Source organism: Chrysemys picta, chromosome 5 (assembly GCF_011386835.1).
Source record: "Chrysemys picta bellii isolate R12L10 chromosome 5, ASM1138683v2, whole genome shotgun sequence".
Classification (NCBI taxonomy): Eukaryota; Metazoa; Chordata; order Testudines; family Emydidae; genus Chrysemys; species Chrysemys picta.
In genome coordinates, this window is record NC_088795.1 from 61,279,120 (window position 1) to 61,299,815 (window position 20,696).

Genomic DNA, 20,696 nt, shown 5'->3' on the forward strand with positions numbered 1-20,696 from the left:
ATGTCCTGGAGGCCAAATTTAGGCTGCTAGGGAAGAGACTGAAATCCAGGACCTCTATGGTGGCATTCTCAGAAATGCTCCCAGTTCCACGCGCAGGGCTAGGTAGGCAGGCAGAGCTTCAGAGTCTCAATGCGTGGATGAGACGATGGTGTAGAGAGGAGGGGTTTACATTCATTAGGAACTGGGGAAACTTTTGGGATGGGGGGAGCCTATACAGGAGAGATGGGCTCCACCTAAAGCAAAGTGGAACCAGACGGCTGGCACTAAACATTAAAAAGGTTGTAGAGCAGTTTTTAAACTAGGAGATGGAGGAAAGCCGACTGCTGCAGAGGAGCATGTGGATCGGACAGAGACTTCTCTTAGGGGAGAGTCTAATGATAGATTTCAGAGTAGCAGCCGTGTTAGTCTGTATCCGCAAAAAGAAGAACAGGAGGACTTGTGGCACCTTAGAGACTAACAAATTTATTAGAGCATAAGCTTTCGTGGACTACAGCCCACTTCTTCGGATGCATAAGTGGGCTGTAGTCCACGAAAGCTTATGCTCTAATAAATTTGTTAGTCTCTAAGGTGCTTCAAGTCCTCCTGTTCTTCTTCTAATGATAGAGAATCTCCAGGTTATAGTTAGGAGCAGAGGATGGAGGAGGATAATGTAAGGGCCAGATCAGATGATAAACATTCACATAAAAAAAAATCTGATACATCAGAAAAGGGCAGACAAATAAACAGTGACAAGTTTTTAAAGTGCTTGTACACAAATGCTAGAAGTCTAAATAATAAGATGGGTGAACTAGAGTGCCTTGTGATAAAGGAGGATATTGATACAATAGGCATCACAGAAACCTGGTGGACTGAAAGCAATCAATGGGACACAATCATTCCGGGGTACAAAATATATCGGAAGGACAGAACAGGTCGTGCGCGGGGGGGGGGGGGGGGGGGGGGGAAGGGCGGGGAGGGGAGTGGCACTATATGTGAAAGAAAAGGTAGAATCAAATGAAGTAAAAATCTTAAGTGAATCCACATGTTCCATAGAATCTCTATGGATAGAAATTTCATGCTCTAATAAGAATATAACATTAGGGATCTATTATCGACTACCTGACCAGGACAGTGATAGTGATGATGAACTGCTAAGGGAAATTAGAGAGGCTATCAAAATTAAGAACCCAATAATAGTGGGGGATTTCAATTATCCCCATATTGACTGGGAACATTTCACTTCAGGACAAAATGCAGAGATAAAATTTCTCGATACTTTAAATGACTGCTTCATGGAGCAGCTGGTACGGGAACCCACAAGGGGAGAGGCAACTCTAGATTTAGTCCTGAGTGGTGCGCAGGAGCTGGTCCAAGAGGTAACTATAACAGGACCACTTGGAAAGAGTGACCATAATACAATAGCATTCAACATCCCTGTGGTGGGAAGAACATCTCAACAGCCCAACACTGTGGCATTTAATTTCAAAAGGGGGAACTATGCAAAAATGAGGGGATTAGTTAAACAGAAGTTAAAAAGTACAGTGCTAAAGTGAAATCCCTGCAAGCTGCATGGGTGCTTTTTAAAGACACCATAATAAAGGCCCAACTTCAATGTATACCCCAAATTAAGAAACACAGTAAAAGAACTAAAAAAGAGCCACCGTGGCTTAACAACCATGTAAAAGAAGCAGTGAGAGATAAAAAGACTTCCTTTAAAAAGTGGAAGTCAGATCCTAGTGAGGCAAATAGAAAGGAGCATAAACACTGCCAAATGAAGTGCAAGAATGTAATAAGAAAAGCCAAAGAGGAGTTTGAAGAACGGCTAGCTAAAAACTCCAAAGGTGGTAATAAAATGTTTTTTAAGTACATCAAAAGCAGGAAGCCTGCTAAACAACCAGTGGGGCCCCTTGATGATCGAGATACAAAAGGAGCGCTTAAAGACGATAAAGTCATTGCAGAGAAACTAAATGGATTCTTTGCTTCAGTCTTCACGGCTGAGGATGTTAGGGAGATTCCTAACAAATCTGAGGAACTGTCACAGATTGAAGTGTCACTAGAGGAGGTTTTGGAATTAATTGATAAACTTAACATTAACAAGTCACCTGAATGGCATTCACCCAAGAGTTCTGAAAGAACTCAAATGTGAAGTTGCAGAACTAACAACTAAGGTTTGTAACCGGCCCTTTAAATCGGCTTCTGTACCGAATGACTGGAAGTTAGCTAATGTAATGCCAATATTTAAAAAGGGCTCTAGAGGTGATCCCGGCAATTACAGACCGGTAAGTCTAACGTCAGTACCGGGCAAATCAGTCGAAACAATAGTAAAGAATAAAATTGTCAGACACATAGAAAAACATAAACTGTTGAGCAATAGTCAACATGGTTTCTGTAAAGGGAAATCGTGTCTTACTAATCTCTTAGAGTTCTTTGAAGGGGTCAACAAACATGTGGACAAGGGGGGATCCAGTGGACATAGTGTACTTAGATTTCCAGAAAGCCTTTGACAAGGTCCCTCACCAAAGGCTCTTACGTAAATTAAGCTGTCATGGGATAAAAGGGAAGGTCCTTTTCATGGATTGAGAACTGGTTAAAAGACAGGGAACAAAGGGTAGGAATTAATGGTAAATTCTCAGAATGGAGAGGGGTAACTAGTGGTGTTCCACAAGGGTCAGTCCTCGGACCAGTCCTATTCAACTTATTCATAAATTATCTGGAGAAAGGGGTAAATAGTGAGGTGGCAAAGTTTGCAGATGATACTAAACTGCTCAAGATCGTTAAGACCAAAGCAGATTGTGATGAACTTCAAAGAGATCTCACAAAACTAAGTGATTGGGCAACAAAATGGCAAATGAAATTTAATGTGGATAAATGTAAAGTAATGCACATTGGGGGAAAAAACCCCAACTATACATACAATATGATGGGGGCTAATTTAGCTACAACAAGTCAGGAAAAAGATCTTGGAATCATCGTGGATAGTTCTCTGAAGATGTCCACGCAGTGTGCAGAGGCGGTCAAAAAAGCAAACAGGATGTTAAGAATCATTAAAAAGGGGATAGAGAATAAGACTGAGAATATATTATTGCCCTTATATAAATCGATGGTACGCCCACATCTCGAATACTGCATACAGATGATGTCTCATCTCAAAAAAGATATACTGGCACTAGAAAAGGTTCAGAAAAGGGCAACTAAAATGATTAGGGGTTTGGAACTGGTCCCATAAGAGGAGAGATTAAAGAGGCTAGGACTCTTCAGCTTGGAAAAGAGGAGACTAAGGGGGAATATGATAGAGGTATATATAAAATCATGAGTGATGTGGAAAAAGTGGATAAGGAAAAGTTATTTACTTATTCCCATAATACAAGAACTAGGGATCACCAAATGAAATTAATAGGCAGCAGGTTTAAAACAAATACAAGGAAGTTCTTCACGCAGTGCACAGTCAACTTGTGGAACTCCTTACCTGAGGAGGTTGTGAAGGCTAGGACTATAACAGCGTTTAAAAGAGAACTGGATAAATGTATGGTGGTTAAGTCCATTAATGGCTATTAGCCAGGATGGGTAAGGAATGGTGTCCCTAGCCTCTGTTTGTCAGAAGATGAAGATGGATGGCAGGAGAGAGATCACTTGATCATTGACTGTTAGGTCCACTCCCTCTGGGGCACCTGGCATTGGCCGCTGTCGGTAGACAGGATACTGGGCTAGATGGACCTTTGGTCTGACCCGGTACAGCCGTTCTTATGTTCTTATGGCTGCATGGAGCATGATTACTACTTTTTGATATTTATGGCTTTATCTCCCTTTTTTTCTTTGTGTCTTTCCCCTTTAGCACTCCTTAAGATCTCACACTGACACCTGCAGAGGAAGGAAGAGTAGCATTGTGTTCAAGCATAACAGCACTTTTCCCATGGCTTCTATTGTGACTGAATTTGAGTAGGATTATGTAACCATAGTCAATTTCACCCTGCAGCAGTGCTGCAGGTAAAGTACAAATAGGCAAAAGTGTAGCACTACTCTTTCTCTGTAGATTTTGTTACTTGAAAATTTGCAATTACAGAAATACTATTTAATGATATGAAATATGGAGTGCTATTAGAAACCTTATCTATGTGCTTTAAATTCTGATAAGTCTGCACATGCCTTGAAATATTGTATTTAATTTCCTCTCTTGGAGAAGAGAATGAGTTTTAATAAGCAAGGCAAGCTATAGCAGCTATAAAAGTTTTCTAATAAAAATGCAGTTTCCATAGCATTGAGAAAATTGGATTTGTGGTGGTGATTTTTTTTTTTCTCTAGCAAATATTTTGTGAAATGATTTTGGAAAAAGACAGCCGTATGTTTGCTTAAGCTTTCAATAGAGACACTCTGTTTCCACTGTCTTGTAGGACTGTGAAATGCTTCACTGCTTGGGTCCAACATACTGCAATATTTGCTTTTCTGTAGCTTACATAACATTAGACTCTGTTCATCCTGATGCAGAGTAAATAGCTGTGTGTAGTTTTGCATACCTGTTTTTATTTTGTGTTTTCACATAATTGTGTAAACCAAAAACTGCGTTTGAGATGTACAGATATACTTAGCATTTCTTATTAGCTAATGCGTAAGCATAATTAAAATAGTGGTTTTAAAGGTCTGACTGAAATATACAAAAGGCAGGAAATGCAAAGTCCAGGCTAAAACTCACCACTTCTGTGTCAAACAGTTGTGGTTGGGTATTTCAGCTCATGTGGTATGTGAAATCACCCACTGTTCTGTGAGCCCCTGACAGGAGCCAGCTGTCTCAGATGCAAGATCTAGACTCAAGGGAATAAGCTAAAGTTAGAGTTTGGGGAATAAGCTAAAGTCAGAGTGTGAGTTTGTAAGTCTTGGCTCTAGATTTCTGTCATTTGTTTAGTTTCCTTTTTAGTTAGTGTTCCTTTTTATGTTAGTTTCAGGGGGAAGAGAGAGGGCAGGGGACTTTGTGAAGGCTTTAATATTTACCAGATATCTTTGTAAAGCCTTCTCATGACCCATTAAGGTCATGCAGATCTGCATATGGGTGTTTCCAGGTCTGTACCCTTTCATTTTAAAAAGAAATTGAAAGGCCTGGATTATCTTAAAGCAACAGCAAAAAGCAACATCTGCAGGAAGATTATAAATGTTAATAATTAAATAGACTAGGTTTATACCTACTAGAGAACTTTTTAATACTTTTTGCTGAAGTGTTCTGGTTTAGCTTAAGATGGCTTCTGTGAAGATGGAAATTTTTGGTTGCAGCTGTAGATAGAAAAAGGAAATGGTTGGGTGTAATGATATTTAACAAGAATGTAACTTCCTATTACTCTGAGTTTTGCAGGCCCATTGTGTTTCCTGTCAATAACCTCCTCCCCCATTCTTTCAAGTGAGGAGCTAGTTGTTGAGTGCAAGATGAATATTAAAATGCACTTATGCATGAAAGTGAAATACTTGAAGCAGGGCTGCTGAATTGCCAAAAATGGGCTGTTCTACGTGGCGGAAAGTTTTAAATAAACTGTGCTGGTGAAAGACATTTGGTCAACCCTCTCCCAACTTTTGGTCAACCCTCCCCTTATTGTAATGACCAGATGTTTCAACTCTGTCACCTTCTCATCTCCATTTGATGCCAGTTTTCTTTTTCTTTTTTTTAACTTTCACCTTTTTTCCTGTTAACTTGTGTTTATTGTTGTGTTCAAGAGCCTTTAACAAAGGCAGCCAGGATAAAATCAATGTTTATTTTGTCGTTATTCTTTGGCTTTTTTTACGCTAGAGTTCAAAGCATGTTAGTCAGAATGGGGTTTAAAAACAACTCTTGTCTGAAACACAGCTTTCTTGGACAGTGTAAACAGGGCTGAATAATGTTGAAATGTGTTATATTCTGGTTTAGAAAAATTCACGTAGACCAGCATTAAGTACAATGTAGTCTGTGACTTGATCAAGGATTCTGCTTCCTTAAGAATATATTTTCCTATCTATTTCACAAGGATGTGTGCAGTTTGGTTAATTTTTGTAAAGCACTTTGTTGCGAACTTTGGATAAAGAGGTACTATTGAAATTGAAAGTATTATTAAGACCCATAAGCAGGATGTCTTGCATAGAATTTTAGCCTAAGAAAAGCGAATGCTGACATTGTAAAAGCATGTTTTGTGTACAGTAAGTATTTCACTTTTTTATAATTGGTTTTAAGAAACAGGTTAATAATACCACATTCTCGAGAACTAGGCCAGCATTTTCAAAGCTCATTGCCTAAAATTAGGAACCTAAATAAACAGGCTGATTTTCAGAGGTACGGAGCACTTAGTAGCTCCTAGTGAAGCCAATGGGAGTTGGAAGTGCTCAGCATTTTTGAAAATCAGACCAAGTTATTTATATATTTGTTTGTATAGCATATTTTGTTTGTATACCAGGTTTGCATATTTTGATGTAAGATACTTCCTACATGAATAACTTTCCAGAACTAACTTTTCAAAAGTAACTAGTGATTTGGGGGGAACAGCTTCGGTCACTTTAAGTGGCCTGAGATTTCAGAGGGCTGAGCTACCTGTATTGCCAACCCCAAGCATTTAAAATTCATTAATCAAGCCACTCTCCCTTCAAATCAGCCAATAGTTTAAAAACAATGATTTTAAAAAAAACAACAACCTTGGAAATTGTTTTATTTGCCTTCTCGTTTCTGAGCCTTTAGGTAGGTGACCAGGTGTCTGGTTTTCGATCCTGACAGCTCCGGTCAGCACTGCTGACCGGGCTGTTGACTGTCGGGTTGGCGGCACTGCACAAGTGGGGCTGGCAGGGTCCCTGCTAGCCTCCGCGCCGTGCGGCTCCCGGGAAACAGCCTGCATGTCCCCCCTTCGTCTCTTTTGCGTAGGCAGTTGGAGGCTCCACATACTACCCCTGCCTCAACCGCTGCCCCCGCAGTTCCCATTGGCTGGGAACTAGCCTGGCCCCACCTCCGTGTAGGAGCCGGAGGGAGGACATGATGATGCCTCAAGGAGCTGCTTGAGATAAGTGCCCCCTGAACCCCTCCTGGGCCCCAACCCCCCGCCCCAGCCCTAATTCCCCTCCCGCCCTCCGAACCCCTCGATCCCAGCCCTGAGGACTCTCCTGCACCCCAAACACCTCATCCCCAGCCCCACCTCAGAGGCCGCACCCCCCAGATGGAGCCCTCACCTCCCGCTGCGCCCCAACCCCCTGCTCCATTCCTGATCCCCCTCCTGCCCTCTGAACCCCTTGGTCCCTGCCGGACACCTTTCTACATTCCAAGCCCCTCATTCTCAGCCCACCCCAGAGTCTGCACCCCCTGCCTCAGCTCAGATTCCCCTCCGAACCCCTCAGTCCCAGCCTGGAGCACCCTCCTGAACCCCAACCCCACCCCAGAGCCCGGAGCCTCAGCCGGAGCCCTCCCCCTGCCATGTCCCAACCCCCTGCCCAAACCCTGAACCACCTCCTGCACTTCGAACCACTCGGTCCCAGCCCAGCATCCGCCTACACCCCAAACCCTTCATCCCCACTCCAGAGTCTGCGCTCCCAGCCAGAGCCCTCACACCCCCCCGCACCCCAGCTCACTGCCCCAGCCCAGTGTCCCCTCTTGCACTTCGTACCCCTCGGTCCTAGCCCCTCCTGCACTTCAAATCCCTCAACCCCGGCCACACATCAGAGCCTGCACCCCCAGCCAGAGCCCTGCATCCCCGCACCTCTGCCCCAGTCCGCAGCCCCCTCCCGCACCCTCAACCCTTCACTTCTTGCCTCACCCCAGGACCTGCACTCCCAGCCCAGAGCCCGTACCTCCTCCCACACCCCAACCCCCTGCCTCAGCCTGGAGCCCCCTCCTATTCTCCGAACCCCTCGTCCCTGGACCCACCTCAGAGCCTGCACCCCCAGCTGGAGCCCTCACCCCCTCTTGCATCCCAACCCACTGCCCCCCTCCCACACTCTGAACTCCTCTTTTCTGGCCCCAGCCTGGAGCCTGCATCCGGAGCCAGAGACCTCACCCCCTCCCTCATCCCAGCCCTCTGAACCAGCCTGGTGAAAATGAGCGAGTGAGTGAGATTGGGGCGAGCGAGCGACAGAGGGAGGGAGGATGGAGTGGTGGAGGCCGGGCTTTGGAGAAGGGGCAGGGCATGGTTAGGGCCTCGGAGGAGGGGTGGGGTAGGAGGCAGGGCAAGGGTGTTCGGTTTTGTGTAAGTAGAAAGTTGGCAACCCTACCTTTAGGGTTCACGTTTCGAGGTTTTCTCAGCAACCATGAGGGCTGGAAACTTTTTTTTTTTTTAAGTGAAAGTTAAGACTGACACACAATCTCAGTACTACAGCAGCTAGAGTTTTAGAAAAAAAAGGTTAAATATTGCAATATTGAAAGTATTGCTTAAATTGAATGGATTTGGTTTAGAATGATAAGAAAATAAACTGTAAAATTTCTGATATTTTTCTTGACATGGTTAGAAAAAATAAGCCAGCTGTTTTAGTATAAGACTTAGAATTAAAAAGAAACTTAAAAAAAAAAAAAAACTTGATCTCAGAAGTTCCTAGTTTATGAGCACTTGCTTTTTTTAAAAAAAAAAAAATTATAGATTAAGTTAAACAAACTACTCCATCCTGTGTAGACAAAAATGAAATGAGGCCTCCAGCATTGTGAGTTTGCATCAAGGCCTGCTGGCAGCGAGAAAGAGATATTGCAGAGGAAATTGTTAGATGGGTCTAGACTAATGGGTCAAATTTAAGCCATAGAGATGACTAAGTATCTGATTTGCAAATGTAGTCCTCTACTTAAGTATCTAACTGACCTTACTTGTGCCTACAGTTATTTGTGTCCCACAAATTGTTCACACAAAAAGAATGCTAGGTTTAGAAAATCTGTTAAAACTATCTGAAGAGTGATAACTAAACATTTTTAGGATATCTCTTCTTTATTACTTAGCCCAAACAGTATGTCTATTCAAACACCTAAAATTACTTACTCCCATTCTAATTTGTTATATTTTTAGGGGACAGCTGTTAGAAGCAAGGTGGACAAAAATCAGTGATTTAAAATAATAATCATACGTATTTTTAAACTGGATTTTTAAAATTTAAATAACTTTTTCTTTTTTTAAATAAATTTATTTAAAATTTAAATTTGAAATTGACAACATATTTTAAGGCCTAAACTTACTCTAAATTTATTAATATTTAAATTTAAAACAAATATTCACATAATATATGTTTGCTGCCAAAGTTTTAAAGAAAGTCAAACCACTGAACTAGTGGAAATCACTGGCTAAACACTGGAACCAGAGTTTGTTGAAGTGCAGTAGCCATTTTTGACAGCAATAGCCTCTTCTACAGGTGCAGAGAAAATATTTTCTTAATTTTAATTTATTCAAGTAGTTCAGTTCAGCGACTAATTCATTCAGATTTGCGAAACAGGGAGTTGAAAACACAGAAAAGCTTGTTTTCCTTTTCCAATCTATGAATTAAAACTGTGTGTAGGAGGATGAGATCTACTAGTTCTACAATCCGAAGGAGACAGTGACCAGAAACAGTCAGTTCAGTTCACTAACTATGGATAATACTTCCCTTTGTAGAAGCCAGTTTTAACTGCAAAAAATATTTTGATACCTTTTTTTTACTTATGTATCCCAGCACATTTCAGATGGTTTTATTTAAGCAATTATAAAATGCTGTTTTTGTACATTTTTAATTGAATTCTAATTTCCATCCATCTGTAGCTTTGCACAAACCATGAGGAAAAAATTAATAAAACTAGCAAACAAGTAATGCATCATGCTTAAGGCCCTACTTGAATTGCGGGATGATTGTCAAATAATTGTGGCTGAGTTGCGGACAAGGCATGGAAAATCGTTGAAAAATAATAATGGACCTTTATTAATTGTGATATTTTGGAAAAACCAGACAAGACCTTTTCTTTAAGAAACATTTGCTGTAACAACATAAACGCTCAATTTTATGTTATGCCTGTTAATTTTTTTGATAACCAGACTTTTTGCTGCAACTATATTTGTCATTAATGCACAGGGCTGACAGCGGGAGCCCCGCCATGTGCGAGGCTGACAGCCTGTTCCCCAGCCCAGCCGCTACAAGCTTGGATAAATGGGGTTCTACTGTACTAATGGGGAAAAATGTGTGTGTAGCAAACCTCAAAATGTATGCAAAATTGTGGATTGTGCAAAGTAAACTAATTAATATCAGAATTGTGGTGGAAGTCTAATATTGCGGGATCCACAATTTCCATAATATCGCAAATTAAGTAGCGCCTTAATCATGCTCCATTATCTAACATAACAAAAAAACCCTATTAAAATAAGAATATGAGTTAGGATATGTTAATCTATAAAAATAGCTTAAATAAATGTGTATTGTTATAGTATATCATCTCGGGTTAGGCAAGAGAAGTACGAACTTATACCAACAAATGAGAATTGGCCATTTGTTAGGAAAGTAAAAATAAAAAGTGTGTATATATAATTTTAATCTTGTTTTATACACACACACACACACACACGTGTGTGTGTGTGTATATATATGTAGGTGTATATATAAAACAAGATTAAAATTCATTATGTAAATCAAGGTTTCCTGCTTGCTGGTTTAAATCACGATTAAAATTGGTGATTTAAATAACTTTAATTTAAATCACTCCACCCCGGGTAAATTGAATCATGCTGACAAAAGACTGTTTCTGAAGAAGAGTTTTCAGGAACCATATTTAAAATTACTTTTAAGCTGTTTCTAAAGTCATGCGTTTTTTTTAATTTACTGACCATCAGTAAATAATCTGTTATTTCAGATGGTGGGGGTTGATTTCTGAGAGAGCTTGTAGTTGCACTGTGTTATTAAACATGTTTTACCTCTGGTGCTCTTCTTAAACAAACCTTGTGCGTCTGTGCACATACAAAAGTGTCTGGAGGAGATGGTTATTTTCTGTCACTGTCATATTCATTATAGAACATCTATCTCTAGGTCTTCAACACTAGGATTGTGTAAAATTCTCTTGATTTTGTCAAATTAGGTATTTAACATTTTTGGCAGTTTTCCGAAGAGTGTTTATATTTATTTTTTCCTATAGAGGTGGAAAATGTCCTTAATTTTACTGATAGTTAAGCCTGGTGTTTATTAAAGTTTGTGCTGCAAAACATGGAGTTTGATAATTACAAATCTGATGTAATTAGGAAAAAACATAATTGACCACCCTTTAATGGTTTAGGTACCAGCCCTGCAAAGTGCTTGTATTAATAGTACTGCAAAGTTGCGCATGAACTTAACTGTTTTGTGGAATTCAGTCCTGCATGGCTGCCACCTCTTGCAGGTTTATGTCTTTGGATAACACAGCTTTGGCCTCTGCTGCAGGAGCTGTTGCTAGAGGACCCAGCTGAGATTGGAGCCTCATTGTGCCAGGCACTGTGCAAACACAAAGTAAGGATATGTCTACACTACAGCTGCTACAGTAGGCATGCCTCTGTAGCATAGACACTTCCTACATCAGTGGAGGTTTTTTTTCTGTGGATGTAGTTAATCCACCTCTCCGAGAAGCAGTAGCTAGGTTGCCAGAAGAATTCGTCCATCAACCTAGCTGTGTCTACGTTGTGGCTTAGGTTGACCTAACCACAGCACTCAGTGTGTGAAGTTTTTCACAGTCTTGAGTGACATAGGTTGGTTGACCTAATTTGTAAGTGTAGACCAGGCCTAAGAGCCCTTGTTCCAAAGACATTACAGTCTAATGCAAAGCGTAGTAGTGAGTTTGTGACACAGTATTGACAACCCCAAGCATTCAAAAGTCGTGGCATCAATCCCCCTAAATCATGAGATGTTAATGGGGTGTTGGAACAATTTGTATAGTGGGGGTGCTGAGAGCCATTGAACCAAACTGTAAACCCCATATATGATGGAAACCACTTCATGCCAGCAACCCTAGTTCCAGCACCTATGGATGTTAAAAATAACACATTATGGGTTCTTTTTATTTGCCTTCTTGGTTTTGAGCCTTTAGAACTCACATTTTCAAGATTTTCTCCTTTTTTTCTCCCCCTTCATATCAGGGTCGCCTCTTTTCCCCCCACGCCAGGGGCTCTGTGTGCCTCCCCATGACCCATCTCCGTACCCCATCTGCACATGCCAGGGCTCTGTAGGTCTCCATTCCCCATACCATTATCCCACATTCATCACCTCCATGCCAGGGTCTGTGTGCATCCCCCTTTTTCATCAAATGTGTTCTGCCCACCGATGCCTAGAACATTTCCTGAAATGTTGGAACTGATTAGATGCTGTGTGCAAAAGCTATTGTGTTACAGAAGGACAGAGAAATGCCATCACGTTGAATGTAGGGCTTCGTTTCATTCAGCCAGTTGCTTAATGCAATGATATTCACCAATTTTACAAAGGAATTGGAGATCTTAAAGTAGCTGGAAACCTAATTTGTTTTTATTGTTAATTGGGATTTATAACCCTATTTCTTGTTTCAGAGTTTCCATTATTCCGCTGATATTTGTCTCTCTCTCTCCCAACCCCTAACTTGGCAGGCTCTGGCTGCGGGACTTCAGGCTCCAGTCCTGGGCACCAACTGTGCAGCTTCAGGCTCTAGCCCCCCACTGCCTCCATTGGTCCCCCCATTCAGGGTTTAATTTGTCTCCAGGCTTGCCAGGGCTGAGTAAGTCTGCTGTGAAAAGTGATACTTGTACATTTGTTAATACCACTTTTCACAATGGACTTACTAGCAATAAATAAATTACAGTGATTTGTTTTTCTTAAAGATAATTAAATATTTTAGGAAATAGTGTGAGAGCAGCCACCACCAAAAAAATTTGCTGTGAGAATCCTTGTATATAGACCAGCCCTGACAAGTGTTTGTCTAGCTTGTTCTTTAAATCCTCCAATGATGGAGTTTCCACACCTTCCCTAGGTAATTTGGTCTAACGTAAGGGTTCTCAAACTTCATTGCTCCGCGACAACTTTCTGACAACAAAAATTACTACACAATCTCAGGAGGGGGGACCAAAGCCTGAGCCTGCCCAAGCCCCGCTGCCCTGGGTGGGGGGGCAAAGCCGAAGCCCAAGGGCTTCAGTCCCAGGCGAGGGACCTGTAACCTGAGCCCTGCTGTCTAGGGCTGAAGCCCTTGGGCTTCGGCTTCATCCCCAGGCTCCAGCAAGTCTAATGCCAGCCCTGGCAATCCCATTAGAACAGGGTCTTGACACACTTTGGGGTCCTGACCCACAGTTTGAGAACCACTGATCTAGTTCTTAACTACCTTTACAGTTTGGAAGTTTTTCCTAATGTCTAACCTAAATCTCCCTTGCTGCAATTTAAGCCTGTTGCTGCTTGTCCTGTCCTCAGTGGATAAGGAGAAAGATTTATCACCCTCTTCTTTATAACCTTTTATGTACTTGAAGACTGTTATGTTTCTCCTCAGTCTTCTCTTCTCCATATTAAACAAACCCCAATTTTTTCAATCTTTTCATTGTAGGTCCTGTTTTCTAGATCTGTATTTTTTTTTTTTTTGCTCTCCTCTAGAATTCTCCAATTTGTCCACATCTTTCCGAAAGTGTGGTGCCCAGAATTGGACACAGTACTCCAGTTGAGGTCTTGTGCGTTGCTTACAATTCTCCTGCTAACACATCCCAGAATGATGTTTGCTTTTTTTTCAACAGTATTACATTGTTGACTCGTATTCCTAGGCAATCATTTCCCATTTCGTACGTGTGCAACTGATTGTTCCTTCCTAAATGGAGTATAGAATCATAGAATGTTAAGGTTGGAAGAGACCTCAGGAGGTCACCTAGTCCAATCCCCTGCTCAAAGCAGGACCAACTCCAACTAAATCATCCCAGCCAGGGCTTTGTCAAGCTAACCTCTAAGGATGGAGATTCCACCAACTCCCTAGATTTTGCATTTATCTTTATTGAATTTCATCCTGTTTTATTTCAGACCATTTCTCCAGTTTGTCAAGATCATTTTGAATTCTGATCCTGTCCTCCCAAGCACTTGCAACCCTCCCAGCTTGGTATTATCCACAAACTATAGGTGTAGACTCTGTGCCATTATCCAAATCATTTATAAAGATATTGAGTAGAACTGGACCCAGGGCAGATCCCTATGGAACCCCGCTTAATATGCCCTTCCAGCTTTATTGTGAACCATTGATAACTAATCTCTAAGTATGATTTTCCAACCAGTTCTGCACTCCCCTTATAGTAGGTTTATCTAGGCAACATTTCCCCAATTTGCTTATGAGAAGGTCATATGAGACAGTATCAAAAGTCTTAGCCCTGGTCTACACTGGGGGGGAGGGCCGGGGAGTGGGTGAAGGGGAGATCGATCGATCTAAGTTACGCAACTTCAGCTACGTGACTAACGTAGCTGAAGTCAACGTACTTAGATCGACTTACCGTGGTGTCTTCACTGTGGTGAGTCGACAGCTGCCACTCCCCCGTCAACTCTGCCTGCGCCTCTCGTGGCGGTGGAGTACAGGAGTCTATGGGAGAGCGCTCGGGGTTGATTTATCGCGTCTAGACTAGACACGATAAATTGACCCCCTCTGGATCGATGGTTGCCCGCCAGTCCGGCGGGTAGTGTAGATATACTCTTACTAAAGTTGAGATATATCACATTTGCTGCTTCCCTCCTAGACACAAGGCTTGTTACCATGTCAAAGAAGGATATTAGGTTGGTTTGCCATGATTTGTTCTTCACAAATCCATGTTCACTGTTACTTGTCACTTATTATCTTCTAGGTGCTTGCAAATTGATGGTTTGCATATTTGCTCTATTATCTTTCCGAGTACCAAAGTTAAGCTGAGGGGTCTGTAATTCCCCAGGTTGTCCTTATTCCCCTTTTTATATATATAGGTACTATATTTCCCCTTTTCCAGTCCATGAGGATCTCTCCTGTCCTCCACAAGTTCTCAGAGATGATCGCTAATAGCTCAGAGATCTCTTCAGCCAGTTACTTAAGTATTCTAGGACGTATTTTGTCAGGCCCTGTCCACTTGAAGACATTTAACTTGTTTCAGTAATTCTTAACTTGTTCTTCTCTTGTTTTAGCCTCACATCCTACCCTATTTACACTGATGTTCACTAGGTTAGGCTCATGCAGATGTGTTGCTGTAAGCTCTCTAGTGTAGCTGCTCTAAGCCGACAGAAGAGAGCTCTCATGTCGACGTAATCCATCCCCAATGAGCAGAAATAGCTGTGTTGGCAGGAGAAGCTCTCCTGCTGACATAACACTTAGATCGGTGTAGTTTGTCACTCAGGAGGTTGGCTTATTAATGCCCCTGAATGACATAAGTTATACTGACATAAGTGGTAGTGGTGACATACCCTTCGTTATCTGATCACTGCTAACCTTGGTGCATTTTCCGTTCTGTTCTCATTGAGTAATGGGCCTACCCTTTCCTTGGTTTTTCTCTTGCTTCTAGTGTATTTGTAAAATGTTTCTTTGTTACCCTTTATGTCCCTAGCTACTTAAATCTCGTTTTGTGCCTTGGCTTTTATAATTTTGTCTCTACATGCTTGTGGTGTTTTTTTTTACATTTGCCCTCTGTAATTTGACCTAGTTTCCATTTTTTGTATATCTCTTTTTTGGGTTTCAGGTAATTGAAAATCTCCTCGTTAAGCCAGGAGGTGGTCTTTTACCATATTTCCTATTTTTTTTCTACATATTGGGATTGTTTGCTCTTGTGGACTTAGTATCTCTTTAAAAAACTGTCAACTCTCCTGAGTTCTTTTTTCCCTTAGACGTGCTTCTAACAGGATCTTACCTACCTATACTCTGTATGCTAAATTCTGCCTTCTTGAAGTCCATTATCTTTATTTTGCTGTTTTCCCTCCTACCATTTCTTAGAATCATGAGCTCTTACATTTCATGAGCAGTTTCACCCCAGCTGCGTTTAAATTCTCAACTAGTTCATCCTTATTTGTCAGAATCAAATCTAAAATAGCCTCTCCCCTAGTTGCTCTCTCCAACTTTGTAATAAAAAGTTGTCTCCAATGCATTCCAAGAACTTGTTGAATAATCTGTGCCCTGCTGTATTATTTTCCCGACACATGTCTGAGTAGTTGGAGTACCCCATCGCCACCAAGTCTTGTGCTTTGGATGACTTTGTTAGTTGTTTAAAAAAATCCTCATCCACTACTTCTTCCTTATTAAGTGGTCTATAGTAGACATCTACCATGACATCACCCATGGGGGTTTTTTTGGTTGTTGGTTTTTTTTACGCCTTTTATCCTTACCCAGAGACTTTCAGCAGGTCTGCCTCTCACTTCCATTTTGACCTCAGTGCAAGAGTATACATCTTTGATACACAAAACACCTCCCCCTTTTCCCCTCCCTATTCATTCTGAACAAGCTGTACTGTTCTATACCAATATTCCAATCATGTGAATTATCCCACCAAGTCTCTGTGATGCCAATTATGTCGTAATTGTGATTACTCACTAGTATTTCTAGTTCTTCCTGTTTATTCCCCATATGTTTTGCATTAGCATACAGATATCTAAGACAGTGATTTTCAACCTGTGGCCCATGAACCCCGCAGATTATGTCTAAGGAGTCTGCGAAAGGTGACTATGAAAATAAAGTTTCAGATCCCAGAAAAGACATTCAGTTTTTCTGATCAATCAAAAGTATGTGAATACTCCCACCTACAGGTCAAAACCCAGAAGTAAGTATTACCATAGAAGCCCACAGTTTAATGCCCTTTCTCACGCTGCATCAAATGCCAGGCCAAACATGTGCAACATTGATAGCTGAATTCTATTCAGTAAGTTTTCAGTCTAAGATTTCTGTGATAGGGGTCCCTGGACCACAAGTTAAATTTCCAAAAGGGGCCATACCTCCATGTGAAATTTTTTCGGGGTCTGCAAAAGAAAAAAGGTTGAAAACCGCTGGACTAAGATGTTAATTAGATTTCTCCTCTATATTCCCTCCTTTGTCCTTGCTATGATTGCCTTTGTTCCCCCCAGGTTCTGACCCTTCACTCTGGTCTCCATGTTCTGGACTTACCCATGGGCTTTTGTCTCCTGCCCCCATCGAATCTGGTTTAAAGCCCTCCTCAGTCTGCATCCAAAGATACTCTACTCCTTCTTTGATAGGTGGACCCGGTCTCTACTCAACAGACCTTCTCAGAACAGCATCCCATGTTAAAAAAGCAGAAGCGCACCTGGCGAGACCATCTGCGTAGCTGTGGTTCACCTCCAGGTTCTGTTCGTCTCTGCCTGGGCCCCATCCTTGGAAGGCTGGATCAGAACATCACCGGTGCCTCCAACTCCTTCACCCTCACACCCTGTGCCCAGTAGTCACTTCTGATCTGCTCAGGGCCATACCTTGCAGTATCATTAGTGCCCACGTGGACGAGCAGCATGGGGGAGTAGTCAGAGGGCCGGATGATTCTCGGCAAGCCTTCCGTAATGCCTTGGTTATGGGCCCCGGCAGGCAGCACACTTCCCGGGATGCCAGGTTAGTCTGGCAGATGGATGCCTGTGTCCCCCTTAGAAGGAAGTCACCAACCCACCACCACCACCCTTTGTTTTCTCTTAAAAGTGGGGCCACAGTCCTCATTGCCTTAGGGGTACATAGTTTCTCCTCCTCCATGTTTGGGAGAGATTCCTCATCCTTCTTTGCCTGGGCAGTATACTTTTTTTTTTTTTTAATCTGTGTGGATGGTGGGTTGGGAGCAGGCATTGTGCACTGTCAGCTGCCAGAAATAACAAGCAGCAAGCTCTCTCCCTGTGAAGGAGCCATTTCCTCCTTCCCTGGTGGTGCTACTGAAATCTTCTCTGTCTGGATTGGTTCCTCGGCTTTGGAGATTTCTATACGCATATTTTCAATGAATTCCTCATGTGCCTGGATACATCTCTGTCTAGTTACCTCCTCTTGTAGCTCTCCCACATGCTTCCTGAGAGATTCTGCAGGTAGACACCTCTCTGCAAATCCACACCAGTACCTAGGTAGAGGCATCCATAGTTGGGTTCTCTGTCTGGACAGAAGTGCAGCTGGAGCAATCAGGAGCAGTGTTGGCACTGGTGATGTGGCCTTTCCAAATTGTATTTCATCTCAAAAACAGAAGTAAGTGCTCTGCTGGCTTCCAGAAGATTTAAAAAAAATGCCCAGAAATGGTGGAGAATTAAACATTTTCATTTAGAAAGGCTCTATCCCTTTTCTTTGCAGGTAGTCCTCAGGATATAAACTGATTGATTACATCAGAGGTTTGTCATGGTGTTTTTTTCCCCATTAAAAGACAGAATAATAAAAGGGCAGTGGATTTCCCTCTCCTTCCCTACTACTGTTTGTTACTCACTTGATGCACCTTGTTTGAAATCTAAGTGTCTTTCTGTTTCTTTGTACAGCTTGTAACACAGTAAGTCCCCTATCACTTTGTGTGCTACTGTGATACAAATAATAAATATTGATTCTGATGAGGATACTATTTGCAAATTTCCATCTTTAATCCCAACCTATTTCAAAACTGCAACAATTAAAATCACATAATTTTCAGGACCATTTCCGGTATTTGATATCTTCAGACTGATGCTACTCTTTCTCTAGCTGCACCCTCTGCGAAGTATCTGCCTTTTGCCCTATATTGCTGAACCTGGTCACTGGCTATGACACAAAGGCCTTTTCTAGGCATTTAGGGTATGTGTAGCTACACACTGCAGTGAAAAGCAGGCTGTGGCTACACTGTAATGTGTAGCTAAGCATGGCAGTGAATGCACCTGCCATTCCCAACACAGGGAGCTGCTGGAACCTTCCTGGCTGTCTGCCCCCTGCCAGAGCTTTTCCCCACTGCCGGCATCTTTCACTGTGGCGTGGAAAGTTTCCCACAGTGGGATACTACACTGTTAAAAATAATGGTGTAGACATGAGAGGCACATGCAGAGAGCTATGTAGGGTATGTACCCAAAGGTTTTTATTGGCCTAAGCAGCACCATCTACACTGCTATTTATACCATGCTTGCAGGAGGGTAGGGGCGCAGTGTCTGCACTCTACATGAGTATAAATGTAGTCAATCGGCCGCATCAACAGTAAGGAACTTTTCTAAAACATATTTAACACTGGGTGTATACCTATTATAGACAAGGTTCTGGGGTCCATACTTGTTTTCACTACCATGTTTAATCTTGTTGAAAAGTTTAAACAGTGATGATAATGGGTCCAGACCTGGAATCCTTGTCTACAGTAGGGCTGTAACCTGCAGCTGAAGATATGTGAGAAATGGTGGGAATTTTTTTGTAAACTTCCCTAGTGCAGAGAAGAGTAAAGGGACAACTGAAACATATGTTACTCCATTATTTCTTCAATACACCTTTGGAGAAGAGATGCTAAAGCAGTATCTGTAAACCTAGGATTTGCTATTGGAAATAATTGTGGATAATGTAAGCATGGTGTTACAATCCTTGTGGTGATTTCATCCAAATTCTCTTCTGCACATAAGAAATAATTGAACCTGAGTCATAATTTCACTTGTAGTGATTGCCAGTATATTCCACACCATAGAAATCTTATAAAAGTGTGAATAGTGCAGCTCTACAGAGGAATGTATGAAAAGCCATGGAACAGTGTGCTTGAGATGTAAAGTTAGGAGAGCACTTCAGTGTTAGCTCAATAACAAGACAAATGTGCATTTTAGGTAGTAGTCTGCCTCAGTTTCAAAATAGCATGTCAACAAAATATTCATCATTTTTTTCTTTTTCAGCTTCTCAGCAAGGATACCTAATGGGAAGGCCTTACATTTTCATCCCTCGGGTCTGCATTTCGGAATGCAGTGAGTATCTTAGATTATTGTTCCTTTAATTAATAATTAATGGGTGGGCTACCAAATTGAGGCCAGTTTGGAATGAAAAAGTATTAGCTCAGATCATTCCTTTCTACGGGAGATCCTACACATTGTCCTGTTGAGGCCATCGTCACACAGGGTCCAGGCTCCCAGCAGCCCTCCTTCTTCCAGATACCTAGCAGTGTGGCTCAGAGCAAGTCGTAGTGAAAACACTGACATCTTTGTACGCTAGCATGCTGACTGTTCCTGTCCCACTGGGGTACCCGGGCCAGTGTTAACAAAGGGAATTTTGTCAGAAAAAAGAGTGGTATAGACAAAGTACGTAGATACTCTTCTCTCATTGCTCCCAAATCACGAGAAATATGATTCACCACTGTGACTGCAGTAAATTTCCTGGGTTTGAGGAACATTGATCATTGGGGGTCGGGTGAAAACGGTAGCTTCAGGGTTTGGGAGGAGAACACATGATGTTAAAAGGAGAATGGGTGACTGTAGACAGGAAACCAGTGAACACTGAGTAAACAGCATTTGTAGGTGATTCCTGTAGCTGTACCAAATGGGTTCTTACCATTGGATGGCCTCTTACTGAGATAAGTTGCTTTAGTAGATCTGGGAGTGGGCTTGTTATAGGACAAGAATAACACTTAAAAGAAATCAACTCTCTGAAAAAATAAATCCATTGCTAGAATCTGTAAGGGTGTCTGTGCTGCTTAAGTTTTGGCTAGAGGAAAGCTTTTAAAGAATGATTAGCAGCTTTATCCCATCGGTTACCAAAAAGCACAATCCCCTTGTGAGCGAAAGGAATGTTCCAGAAGAAGTAGAGAATGTCTGCATCAGAAACAGCTTTCAAACTTATTACCAAAAATATATGGCCTAAAAGAATCATTTTGTCAACTGACCAAGCAAGGCTTTTACTTCTCTTAAACATAATTTGTTTCCTAAAAAATCTGTACCCAGCA

General features: G+C 41.9%; 1 protein-coding gene across 9 annotated transcripts in view; it reads left to right on the plus strand.

The window, feature by feature from the left end:
• Nucleotides 1-20,696, plus strand: part of TMEM131L (transmembrane 131 like) — a 116,044-nt gene that overhangs the window by 35,809 nt on the left and 59,539 nt on the right. For 7 of the 9 annotated variants that reach the window (XM_065596454.1, XM_065596456.1, XM_065596453.1 and 4 more), the window contains exon 4: nt 19,657-19,725. In XM_065596454.1, the coding sequence (XP_065452526.1) occupies nt 19,657-19,725 (69 nt within the window). Of the gene's footprint in view, nt 1-16,923; nt 18,026-18,127; nt 18,166-19,656; nt 19,726-20,696 lie in introns of all 9 variants that reach the window. The other 2 variants (XM_065596460.1, XM_065596461.1) reach the window with 1 other exon arrangement.